We start from the raw sequence: 12,615 nt of genomic DNA, 5'->3' as shown, positions 1-12,615 counted from the left end.
ACACACACACACACACACACACACACAAACAAACATAAGGAGAAATGGGGAAAGAGAGATATAGTGATAGTGTTGAACAACAAACAATAATCAGAGTATTAACTGAATACTCTGATAAGTCCAGTGCTCCTTTCAAAATGACGTCCGTCTAAATGTTGTTGTCAGGAAATTAGTTTGTCTGTTTAATGTCAGAGGGTAATAATATAGCCATGTATTATAAGCATGCACTGTGCAGAGCCAGGTTTTTCTGGCTGCCTGCTCTTAATCATCCTCACAGTGTCTCATTCCCACATGGTGTTGTCATGTTGACTTTTAAAGCTCCAGGTCTCACATTTGTGTGTCTGTGAAACAATTTCAGTTGAAATGTGAGTAATGTCTCACAAGCAGCTTCTCACTATTATTTGGAGGCAGCATACTGTATTGTTAAAACTGAGTCAGCAGCATCTGAACTGATCATTTATCTCTTACTGGATGATTTTGAACTTCGTGCTCCTTGCATAATCTTTATTTTTAGAAGTCATTCTCAGTTTTAAAAGCACATCGTGCTTACTTTAGTCAAAACTTAAAAAACAAAGGCGTGACATGAATGTCTCAACTACCGCATCAAAGTTTAGGTTAAAATCTGTTAAACGGACTGAGTTATAGCCATGTTTGTGTTAGCTAATGTTAAGTAGCTGTGTTGGCTGACTTTTATTGGATTGACTTCAAAAGTTGTTTCATACCCAAATTACCTTTAAATCCATCCAGTGGTTCATGGGATATAACAAACTGACATATGAACACATAAAGACTTGGGTGAAAATGTTATCGCCCTCCTTTTAGCAACAGAAAATAAATAGAAATGGATATGTATAAATATATATAGATTAGCTTGGCTCTTAATAAAGAGACATAAGCAGAAAAATGTGCATGAAAACATGAATTATCAGATTAGTTTACAACTTGAAGCCTGGGGCTGTGTTGGGACGGCGTATTTCAAAGGTCAAATTTAATCAATGTGCTGAAGGCTGTATAAATTTGAAGGCTCTTCCAATTGCAGCCCACAAATGCGACCCCCATCACCCCCGATTTGAGGGACAGGTCTGGTGGATTCTTCTCGGCCCATCCTGCCCCAAGATTCATTGCCAACTGGGAGATTGTTTGCTCGTAATAGAGGACAAAGTATCATTTTTATAGACATGTTTTTTAATATTAATCTTGTCAGAAATCAAATGGTCTTATATGGTGGGTCCCTAGTTTTTCATGTATTGCCTCTAATAGAATTTTGTTAGTTAATAATATTAATATTTATATTAATATTTAGCTAATTTTGAGCTATTTTCAATCATGATTGCTTCTGTTTAGTGCTGTCATGGTTGCCAGGACATACACCAGGGTGAGGGTGGGAGTACAGCTGAAGGCTAGACCATCCAAATGCACAGCCACTTTCTACCGGTCTTCGCCTAGAGTAGGTAGACTGGGTCCTTCAAAGGACACAGACCCTGAATTTGGACACAGCCTAGGTTGTGATGTTTGTTCTCAAGCTCCCAAACTGATTTMATGTCTAAGGTGTGATGTCAATGATATCAAGCATGTCTGACATTTAAAGAGTTGCTCATAACCCCTCAGCAGCTTTGCCAAGCAACAGTGAACATCGTACCCCTTTGAGCAAATGTTTACAAGCTGCCTCTGACAAATATTAAAGCTGACAGTCAAACCCTGCTCTCCAGATCCTGCTAAAGACAAACAACCCACATTGAACAGTTTACTCATCTTAATTCTGTTCTCTGTATGCATTATCTCTCTCTGCAAAGTTGAGCTAATGTCACAACACGGTGTTTCTCAAGAGTATCCAATTTATTTGCACCTGCTTTCTCAATAAACCACATGAGGTCACAGGAAATGGTGCATTGCTCCCTCTGGCACCAGTTTTGTAATAATATCCTGTAGTGTGTGCAGTCAGCTATTATTTACTGTTTGTACCGTTATATATGTGTGTTTATGAAGGAAGTGTGGACTGGGGTGCAGTTTCCACACATGGTCCAAAGTGCAGACATATTCATCCAAAGACTGTAGAACGAAGAGGTCAAATTCCCCAAAACAGCCACGGCTTCTGTTTAGTTTGTCTCTCATGCCCCACCACCCTTATCATCCACTCACTGTCTCAACACGTTCATGTTTATTTGCCCCTCTGGGGGCCATAGGATGTCTATGAGGGGCAAGTACTGAGCATGCTAACGACTTGGAAAAATAGACTGTAGCAATAACTGAAATGATGAAACTGTTGGTTTTGTACATTGTTCCCTTGTTTTCTGGCTCACATTCTTTCTTTCACACATCTGATTAGATATTGGGCTGCTTGTGCTGAAGCGGTGGTTGAAACAATGTGTTGGCTGTGGATGGCAGTGGTGGGTCATTTTTACTTTGTGAAAAGGGATTCTCACCAGTCTTATATGAAATCACGTCATCTTTCCAGTGTAGCATGAAGGTCCTTTATGCTACACAAAATAAAATCTGGGAAAGAAAGCTCTGTTTTTCTTGTTTGACAGCATCTCATTACCATTTTCTACTACTCTAATGACATTTCATTGGTCAAAACATTGCAAAAGTCTCTTGGCTGATCAGACATATTACTTGTAAAACAGACACTTGTGACAATAAATTAGCGCTCTTGTTCTCCTGATTTTACACATTTGTTTTTAGTTTGGTTCTGTCAGCAAAACAGAATTTTCTAACCTTAGTTCAAAATTTTATTGGCACTTTGAGCTGGAAAAATGGGAACCACTTCCTAATAAGGGTCTGTTTATTATGGAATTTAGTAAAGCCTTTTAAATAAATTTTTCATGAGTTTGTGAGCACTTGAAATACAGGTCCTTCTCAAAAAATTAGCATATTTCATTATGCATATATCTATTTTTTAGAAGGGCCTGTAGTATGAACAGCTGAAAAAAACTTAAACATAAAAAACTGTTATAAAACACTGTTTATACATTGAAGCTCACTTTTTTCTTCCTTTTTTTTTTTGCAACATCATATTTTGTACTTTATTTATTCAGGTAAAATAATTTAGTGGCTCAGCTCATATTTTGAACTGATTAATAACTTTATGCCAAAACAAACAAATGCTTTTAACATACTGCCATGTTTTATCTAAATTATGAAAACATGACTAATAGTACAGCACTTGATCATGTCAGTGAGCTTWAAAAATAGTGTTTTATAAATTATAATGCTTTGCAAAGTGTTTTCAAAGTCATGAATAATCTGTTTATTGATAATGCATTAGACTGTGTTTTTTACTTGCCTTAAGGTTTATTACGAAGTGGCTTACTTTTTGTTTATTTAAAATGATTTGRTTTTATATATCATAATATATAGGCTGGTTTTTAATCTTTGATCTATGTTACATTCATTTCTTTAATGCGCYGTGCCTGATAATGGCTACATAACTATGAATTATGTTTTGTCTAATTTTGGCATCAGAATAAATGTCGAAGAGCTGCACCTGGTTTTAMACATTTTTGTTTTGATTGGTGAAGTCAGATGATGTAATAAATCCCTCCCTCTGTTTCTTTTGATCTCTCTCCCTGTCTGCAGGACCTGTCCTGCATTGATGACCTCTCAAACTCTCTATTCTCCTCTCCGACTGACTCTCTGTCAGAGTATGCTGACGCTCAACCCTTTGTCAGCGGAGACAACCTGGACACAGTTCCCACGCTCTGGGACGTCAACACTAGCAGCACCGCCGCACCAGCACAGAGCCACTTAGAGGTCAGCAGCAAACAATCAGCCACAGAAAAACTGCTTATTACTCTGGCAGCTCAAATTACTGTTACTGTATCTACATCTAACTACTGTGTAATCATGGCGTGTTTCAATAATCACATGAACTTTTTAGGAATGTGGGGGTGGGGGGGGTGCAAAAAGCAAATAATGGTCACATTATTCGTCTCATCTTGGTTTAACTGCTGTGTTTTACTCCCCTTACATTAAGCTGTGCTTGTGTTCATCATAGAGTGAATGCTGTTGAGCATTCACTCTATGATGTTTGTTTCTTCCCTGCATTTTTTTGGCATCTAACTCATTCCACAGTTTTTGTGCTGTTTCAAAAAAATTTTTATTTAAAACGTTCAGCTCATTTATGCCATGGCTGCGATGACTTTTGATATTTCAGCAACTTGTACTTTTTCAGATATTTAGCTTTTTCGGCCTTTTTTTCTCATTAAAAATAAGTTACTTTTAAAATCTTTAAAACCCTTTACAATGTTTATAAATATTTACTGCACTTTTCACATTTTGTTCTGGCTCTGCTTTATTTTTTACTTCTTTGTGCTAATTTTAGCTTCTTTCAGCTTTTTATTATTTTTTTTTTTTGCTAATTAGTCTTTTTCAGTAATCGTTCTGCACCTTTCAGCTRTTCTTCTGTTCATTTAAATGTTTTTAGGCTTCCATAAGCTTCTTTCTGCTATTTAAGCTTTWTTGCTTCTTTTAGCTAATTTCTACAAATTTCAGCGATTTTTTTTTTTTTGCCCCTTTAGCTACTTCTTAAAAAAAATCTATTTTCTGCTTTTTCATTTAAATTCATCTTTTGGTGAAATATTCTGCTTTTTACTGCTTAATTCAACAAATGTGCTCTTTCTGCAGCACATTTCAGCTTTTTCTGCTATTTTTATCTATTTTTTGCTCGTTTCAGCTGGTGTTTTACAACAAATGCGACTCACATGAGAAAATTGAGAATCCCCACTAATCATTTTGAGGCAATGAGGAATGCCATTTAACTAATTCAGTGAGTTACTGGCGTAATGATAGTATCTCATTTTGTTGTGACTGTGTGGTGATTAGTTGGTGAACAACATCAGCGGAGTAGTCTCCAAAACGTTGCAATACATTTGCCGGATTCTCAATTTCCTTGCGTGAGTCGCAGAGACAGGCAGTCTCTTCACCTAAACTGGCTTAAATAATAGTGTGACAGGGCCTTGCCGTTAAACCTTACCTGCTTCTGGTAACAAAAACATTCAAGAAGTCCTATAATAATAATAATAATAGTAATAATAATAATAATAATAATAATAATGTAAAAATGATTTACAGATGACAGGCACAATTTTATGCAAGATTCACTCTCTTCAGATTATCTTATGCTATTAATTGTTAAAAACGTGATTTTTGTTAAACGATCCATTTGGATTGTTGATTTGTTCTTCTGTCTGCTTGTCATCAAGTCAATGATCTTTAGGTTTTCAGGATTTGTTCCTGTGTCTCTTTTCACCAAGTTGTTGAAGCCCTGTTAAACTTGATGGGTTCAATCATATTTTTTATTTGATTGGAGCACATTTATATCCCCTAGTTTCTGAAAGCTCATCATGTTCTCCTTTTCATTATGCCCTTGTTCCATCCGTCATGTTTCGCAGACACTCAGCTTTATCTGCTTTTTGTTTCTGTTGGCTTTTCACCAGCAGACGTCTGATCTGTTGAGAGCTGCTCTAAAACACATTTTAAAGGATAAACACACAGTGATTAGTCTTTTTTTTTTTTCAGTTTGTTTCAATTTCCTACTGCATTTATTTTATTTGAGTTTATATTTCTTTATGTTTTGTTGACAGCAGAATGGCACCGGCAGGTTTCAAAACTTCACCAGTTTGGATGATATAACTGCTATTATCAGCACTCCATCTTTAGGAGGATTCCAGGTAGCAACACCAACCTCTTGAGTGTCGTRTTAAATAGTCACTAACCAAGTGTTCCTTGGAGAACACAGATAAACAGGTTGTCTGTTTAATGTGTATGTCTGCGGCATGGGGAAATGTTATTAACAGAAACGTTGTCTACTAATCTGAAGGGGGTCTCATTTTGACACAGCAGAACATGAGGTTTTAGCTGATGGGTGAAAATCTAACATTTGAGTCCTCCTTGACAGCATTACATCTGTAATGCTGCAAGCATCTCTGCAGTTTGCATAAGTTTATCTGTCTTCATGCAAACTAATGCAGCATAACATGGAAATTATGCCCTCTTTTTACTTTTCAGACATAACAAACATTGTTAGTGTGTTCAGTCATCTGTGTGTCAAAAAGAGATCCTTCACTGTTCTGCTTTCTCAGATAAGATTTTCCTGATAAGGAGATACAATGTCTTTATTGCCTGCCGTTCTTTGACGGCAACCCCAACTTCAAAAAACATTGGGGCGTTTGAAGTATAGTTAAAATTGGAATGCAATGATTTGACAATCTCATGAACCCGTGTTTATGAGAAACTGTATCAAATGTGTAAACTAAGAAATCATTCAACTTTGTTTGAAAAAAAATGTAATTTTGAATTTGATGGCAGCAACACATTTCAGAAAAGTTGGGACAGGAGCAACAGAAAGCTGTAAGGAACAGCTGGAGGAGCATTTTGTAATTGGGAACTGGTCAGTAAGTGGACTGGGTATAAAACAATCATTTTAGAGAGGCTGGATCTCTCAGAAGTAAAACAGAGGTTTACCAGCCTGCAAAAAACTGCATCTCAAAACAGTAGAATTATTTCAGAGTGGGTTTTTTTTTTCAGATAAAAATTTAGTTAACTTTGAATATCCCATAATTTACAGTTCACAGCATCATCTAAAGAGATTCCCTCATTGGGGCCTGCAGACCAGAATTGGCCGACCAATCTCTTTGATTTGGCCTACCAGCAGCTGTCCTTGTTACTAGATTAAAATCTCTATGTAGAAACAGTGTATTTCCACTTAGTCATTCCATCATTTGGCCCGATGACTAAATAAGAGCCTGTAGTGCAGATAGTTTTAACTCATACTGCATATTGTATCTTTAAATTATGTTAAAATTTATCATGAAATACAAATAACTACAAGAGACATTCCGATTGGATTTAAGCACACATGTAGATTTGCACACTTTATAAAACCACAAATACTCATTTTATCAGTTTATGAAACATGCCATGAACCTTTGCTGTCTGAGTGTTCGTCTGACTTTCTCCAAGTGCACGGGCTAAAAGGAAAAAAAGAATGTGGGCCACTGCATAGACTGCTAGCTTAATCATAAAAAATATATGTATTTAGATTTCATGTATCATATTATAACATTTGGCCCCCAGGCCACAGATAGATTTTCATTTTGGTCCCCTCGGGGAAGAGGTTTTGGCACCCCTGGTGTAGACACCTTTTATTGTGCCTTCCACAGTTGCTGGCTAAAGCTCTGTTATTAAAAAAGAAGATGGATGTGAACACTATCCAGAAACACTGTTATCTTGTCTGGGCCAAAGCTCATTTAAAACAAACTGAGACTAAATGGAAAACTGTTCTGTGGCCGGACGAATACAAATTTAAGATTCTTCTAAGAATGAAGAGGTGCCATGTGCCCTGAACCCGAGAAGAGAGCGAAACTCCAAACTGCTATCAGCACACAGTTTAAACACCTGCCTTTCAGATGATATGGGTGTGCATTAGTGCCTCTGGCATTGTCCAGGTGCTGACCTGGCCTGCCTTCAGTCCAGGTCTATCACCAACTGAAGACATTTGACATTTACTCTTTGATGATCATTAAAAAAACTCAAGGAAAGAAGACTGAGGACTGTTGAACAGATAAAATCCTACATTAGACAAAAACGGGACAACATTCCCCACCAAACCCCCTGCATCTCTTCCCAGTTCTTAGACAGTTAAGGACTGTTGTTAAAAGAAGCGATCATGCTTCAGTGCTAAACACTGACCTGTCCAAATTTGATAACGATTTGCTGCTGCCGTAAAATCAGAATCCGTCCCACAGCCTTTTTTATCTGTTTAAAACTGTGAACATCATTGGAGCTGCACTGTTATTTTCAGGCTCAGGGAACACAGCCACCACCAGTGGAGGAAGAGGATGCTGAGGAGGAAGAGGCAGAAGAACTGGGACACGTTGACACATACGCTGAGTACAAACCTTCTAAATGTATGTTAATAAACAACACACCTTTGTACCGTTTTGTTATCGCTGGTATAGGTTTAGATTGACGTTTTTGCCTCCTCTTTTCAGCCACTGTAGGAATTTCTCATCCTGACATAGTGGTGGAAACCAACACGCTATCCAGTGTCCCTCCTCCTGACGTCACATACACTTTGGCCATCCCAAAGTCAACCATTGACAGTGGCCTACTGTCTGCGCTGCAGCTTGAAGCTGTCATTTACGCCTGCCAGGTGCTCGCGTCAAAACACAACTCATAAACTGAATCGTTTTTTGAATGTTCAGTTATTAATGTTTAATTTCTGCCTGCGTCTTCTTGTTTTGTTGTCCCTTCAGCAACACGAGGTGATCCTTCAGAACAACCAGAGGGCGGGCTTCCTGATTGGAGATGGGGCCGGTGTCGGGAAGGGGCGCACCGTGGCAGGAATCATCCTGGAGAATTTCCTTAAGGGAAGGAAGAAATCACTGTGGTAAGAAAAGTTTTGGTACCAGGTCTGAAAAGTGTCAGATGGAAGGTTATCTGAGGCACGTAGGAGCTTGTTCGTGGAAAACTGGGTTGGACTAACAGATCTCTTTCCCCCTTTTTTTCTGTTGTTGTTTCTGCCCTCAGGTTTAGCATATCCAATGACCTGAAATTTGACGCAGAACGAGATCTCAAAGACATAAACGCACAGAATATTCCTGTGCACGCCTTAAACAAGGTGACTTCAGGCGGGAGTTGGTGTCCAAATAAATGCATACAGCACAACAGAAGCCATTATCCTAACTTTTGAACTGTTTCAATGTTTTGTTAGATAAAGTATGGAGACACAGCTACCTCAGAAGGAGTCCTGTTTGCAACTTACTCTGCACTGATTGGAGAGAGTCAAGCGGGAGGGCAGCACCGGACGAGGATCAGGCAGATCCTGGACTGGTGCAAGTCGGACTTTGATGGAGTTGTATCCTTTCTTTGTCATCTGTCGCCAAAAGCCAGAGGTGGACAAAGATGTTTTTGCCTATGTTTGTGTACAACTCCAATGAAGTTGGGACATTGTGTAAAGCAGTATACAAAACAGAACCTATATTCAGCTGAATACACTTCAAACACAAGATATGTATCGTTCAAATGAATAAACTTCATATATATATACATGTGTGTGTGTGTGTTTAGCAAATATTTAAGCTAAATAATACTGCTGTTATGATAAATAGTTTACACCACTTTTTTCTGAACAAGACCGTACTATTTGATGCGCCGCAGGCAAAAGGAAACACGGTAGTCTCATGGAATAAACAGTTCGATTCGTCATTAGTCTCATCCTTTTGAGCTGAAAAAACACAGCCCCCGTGACCTCCTTTCTGACCGAGGCTCAGTGTTATTTGACATGAGCCATAAAAATCTACAAGAAGAAAATAAAAAGACAAGGAAATTTAATGAAGTTTGGCAGCAATGGAAAGACAGCGAGAGCAGGAGAAAGTAACTCAACACTCCACAAACTATACAAGCTCCGCCCCTTCTTGCCCTGCCCCTATAATATCCCACACTGCTGTATTATCCAAAGGTAATGTGTCGGTATGAAAGAAGTCAATACCACCCAAGTTGGGTTGTATTGTACTATAGATGTACATGTAGGGTTCGGTCACCCAACCCTACATGTACATCTATAGTTGAATAACTTTTGGGATCATCCAAAATCAAGATGGTTACCACAGCCAGCTGACCTTAGAAAATGGTTATAATTGTCATTTTTACTGATATTTAGTAATAATTTAGTGTTGTAGTATATGCCATTTACAACATACGGTCACCAGTATTAAAGTTTTTAACCTTCCTCCTGCCCTTGGGTCAAAACATCCCACAAGACCTCAGTTTTAAGACTCGGGCCATGTGGGTCCTTTTGACCCAAGGGCAGTTTGACCGAACCAGTGTCTTTAATCAGCATAAGAAGATATTAGTCTAAAACTCTGGCATTGACATGACGATATGTGCTTGTTGATTTTGAGCTGAACCTGACTTCTAACAGTGTATTTAATCGTCCACAAAACAATCTGTTCTGCAGATTAGCTTTGTTTTCCCTTGACCTCACTACTACAGATTATTTTTGATGAATGCCACAAAGCCAAGAACGCCACGTCTACAAAAATGGGCAAAGCAGTGCTTGACCTGCAGAACAACCTGCCACAGGCCAGAGTGGTGTACGCCAGTGCCACAGGTGGGCCGACAGACATATGAATTCTGATGCTAACTAGGAACTGCAAGAGGCCTTTTAAAACCAAGTAGGGGTCTCTGCAGAACATGTTGTCCTGTGGGCGGAGACGGCCTTACTCATGATTGGCAGAGGTCTTATTGTGGGCGGAGACGGCCTTACTCGTGATTGGCGGAGGTCTTATTGTGGGCGGAGACGGCCTTACTCGTGATTGGCGGAGGTCTTGATGTGGGCTGAGATGGCCCAAGAGACGTGATTGGTCGGATTGATGGTGAGATTTGAGGAGGCTGGAGGCAGCGGGGAGGAGCTTGATCGAGTTGGGCAGGAAGCAACATGTTTTTTAAGATTAATTTTAGTCATAACTTGAGAAAGGAAAGTACTWGCTGCACGAAATTTGAACGTCATACATGTGAAAGGATGTGTAACTATATGGCTTGGTTAAAACATCCCTAACCAGCCTGTAAAAAATATTGATTTTTAGTGATCTTTTTACAGGCTGGTTAGGGGTGTTTTAACCGAGCCATATTGTTACACATCCTTTTGCATGCACGACATTCAAATTCATGCAGCTAGCACTTTCTTTTCTCAAGTTATGACTACAATTAATCTTAATAAAACATGTTGCTTCCTGCCCGACTCGACCAATACTCCCCGCTGCCTCCAGCCTCCTCAAACCTCACCATCAATCCGACCAATCACGTCTCTTGGGCCGTCTCCGCCCACATCAAGACTTCCGCCAATCACGGGTAGAGCCGTCTCCGCCCACAGGACATGTTCTGCAGAGACCCCCTTTTTAAAACACTGACATTGTCATGTCGTCTAGGTGCCTCTGAGCCAAAGAACATGATTTATATGAGCCGCCTGGGAATATGGGGTGAAGGCACACCGTTCAGAACCTTTGAAGACTTCCTGCATGCCATCGAGAAGAGGTACGCAGAGAGAACTCCATTGTAGACGTGTAAATCATTGCAAAGTCACTTTGTAGTTACGGCCCATAAAGAAATCATATAAATCCTTCATGGTTTTTTTTATTTATTTATTTTTTTTTTGCGTACAGAGGGGTCGGAGCCATGGAGATTGTGGCCATGGACATGAAAGTGAGCGGGATGTATATTGCCAGACAGCTAAGCTTTTCTGGTGTAGCCTTCCGCATTGAGGAGATTGGACTGGATAGTGACATCAGAGAGGTCTACAACAAAGCTGCCAAGCTGGTGAGTTTCATGCTTCTTTAAAATGAATCCCAGCTAGTTGTAACATCAGATGTTTTTTGATAAATCTTTATTTCAACTGTAAAACAAAGACTCTGGCTGTTTAGTTTTTCTATATTTTAAACGATATATGGTCATACTGACAGCGCCGTATTATTTACGCCACAAATCATTCTGGGTAGATGATGGTTACTAGGTCCTCCGGTGCGAGGCTGCGAGCTTGATCCACCCTGAAGGTTCATCTTGGACAATATGATGATCAGCGCTTTTAAATAAAACCAGGATGTGCTGACGGAGAATGTCAAAATAACTCGCCTGAAACTGAAAATGCAGATGGAGGTCAACAGAGCTGCTTCATGGAAGGAGAAACTCAGCTTATCCTGATAGCTTTAGCATTAGCACTAATGCTAAAGCACCATATCTTTGTGACTTTAGCTTGGACGCTAACCCTATATACCATATATATATATGCGTATTAGCTCTGGGCGCTAATGCTATATTGCCATATAAATATATGCTAGCTCAGGCGCTAACACAAAAGCAAACAGGCTAAGCTGAGGTTCTTCTTCCATGAAGCAGCTCTGTTCTCCTCCATCATCATTTTCAGTTACAGGCTGAGTCATTTCTGCATTGTCCTTTATGTCAACGTGAACTGGTTTTATTTAACAAGACTGAGGACCTAGTAAACGTCATCATTTACCCAGTATGAACACCTGTGTAAATAATTTGGCTCTTTCCATGTGACAATATATATATTTTTTAATTTATAAAAAGTGAACAGCCTACAGTAATTTTACAGTTTTTAAAAAAAAATTTTACAGTTGAAGTAAGTGTTTGTCAAATAACGTTAATATAATAATAATGTTCCAACTGGTCGTAGGTCCTTTTAAGGCTTCTTTTTCCCCGTCAGAAAGCTTGAGAGGTGACAGCTTTGAATGTGTTTGCAGTGGGCGGAGGCATTGCAGGTGTTCATGCAGGCGGCTGACGAGCTGGGCCTGGTCAGCAGGAAGTCTTTATGGGGACAGTTCTGGTCGTCTCACCAGCGCTTCTTTAAATATCTCTGCATTGCTGCCAAGGTGCGCTCACTAGTGGAGCTGGCCCAGAAAGAGCTGGAGGCTGGAAAGGTCAGTGGATGCACACTTAACCACAAGTGGGACTGACCCTAACCTAGTAAGCACTAAAACCTTTGACGAAGAATTTGGCCATTATGCCTGCAGCGTAATACCAGAAATGTTTACAGTAACAATTTTTTTATTATTTGTATTTTGTTTTATTTTATTTTATTTTTGCATTTTTAAAAGT

General features: G+C 39.2%; 1 protein-coding gene across 4 annotated transcripts in view; it reads left to right on the top strand.

Annotated features, from left to right (window-relative positions):
• sbno2b (strawberry notch homolog 2b) overlaps nt 1–12,615 on the top strand; it is a gene marked incomplete in the record, with an annotated part of 100,437 nt that overhangs the window by 71,654 nt on the left and 16,168 nt on the right. For 2 of the 4 annotated variants that reach the window (XM_014016758.1, XM_014016761.1), the window contains 11 exon segments: nt 3,577–3,750; nt 5,583–5,669; nt 7,802–7,907; nt 7,992–8,152; nt 8,256–8,389; nt 8,530–8,620; nt 8,714–8,857; nt 9,994–10,111; nt 10,929–11,034; nt 11,163–11,316; nt 12,261–12,437. In XM_014016758.1, the coding sequence (XP_013872212.1) occupies nt 3,577–3,750; nt 5,583–5,669; nt 7,802–7,907; nt 7,992–8,152; nt 8,256–8,389; nt 8,530–8,620; nt 8,714–8,857; nt 9,994–10,111; nt 10,929–11,034; nt 11,163–11,316; nt 12,261–12,437 (1,452 nt within the window). 4 annotated transcript variants of the gene reach the window in all.

Source organism: Austrofundulus limnaeus, unplaced genomic scaffold, assembly GCF_001266775.1.
Source record: "Austrofundulus limnaeus strain Quisiro unplaced genomic scaffold, Austrofundulus_limnaeus-1.0 Scaffold153, whole genome shotgun sequence".
NCBI lineage: Eukaryota > Metazoa > Chordata > Actinopteri > Cyprinodontiformes > Rivulidae > Austrofundulus > Austrofundulus limnaeus.
The sequence above is the reverse complement of the archived record's forward strand: the minus strand, read 5'-3'. Positions and strand labels throughout refer to the sequence as shown.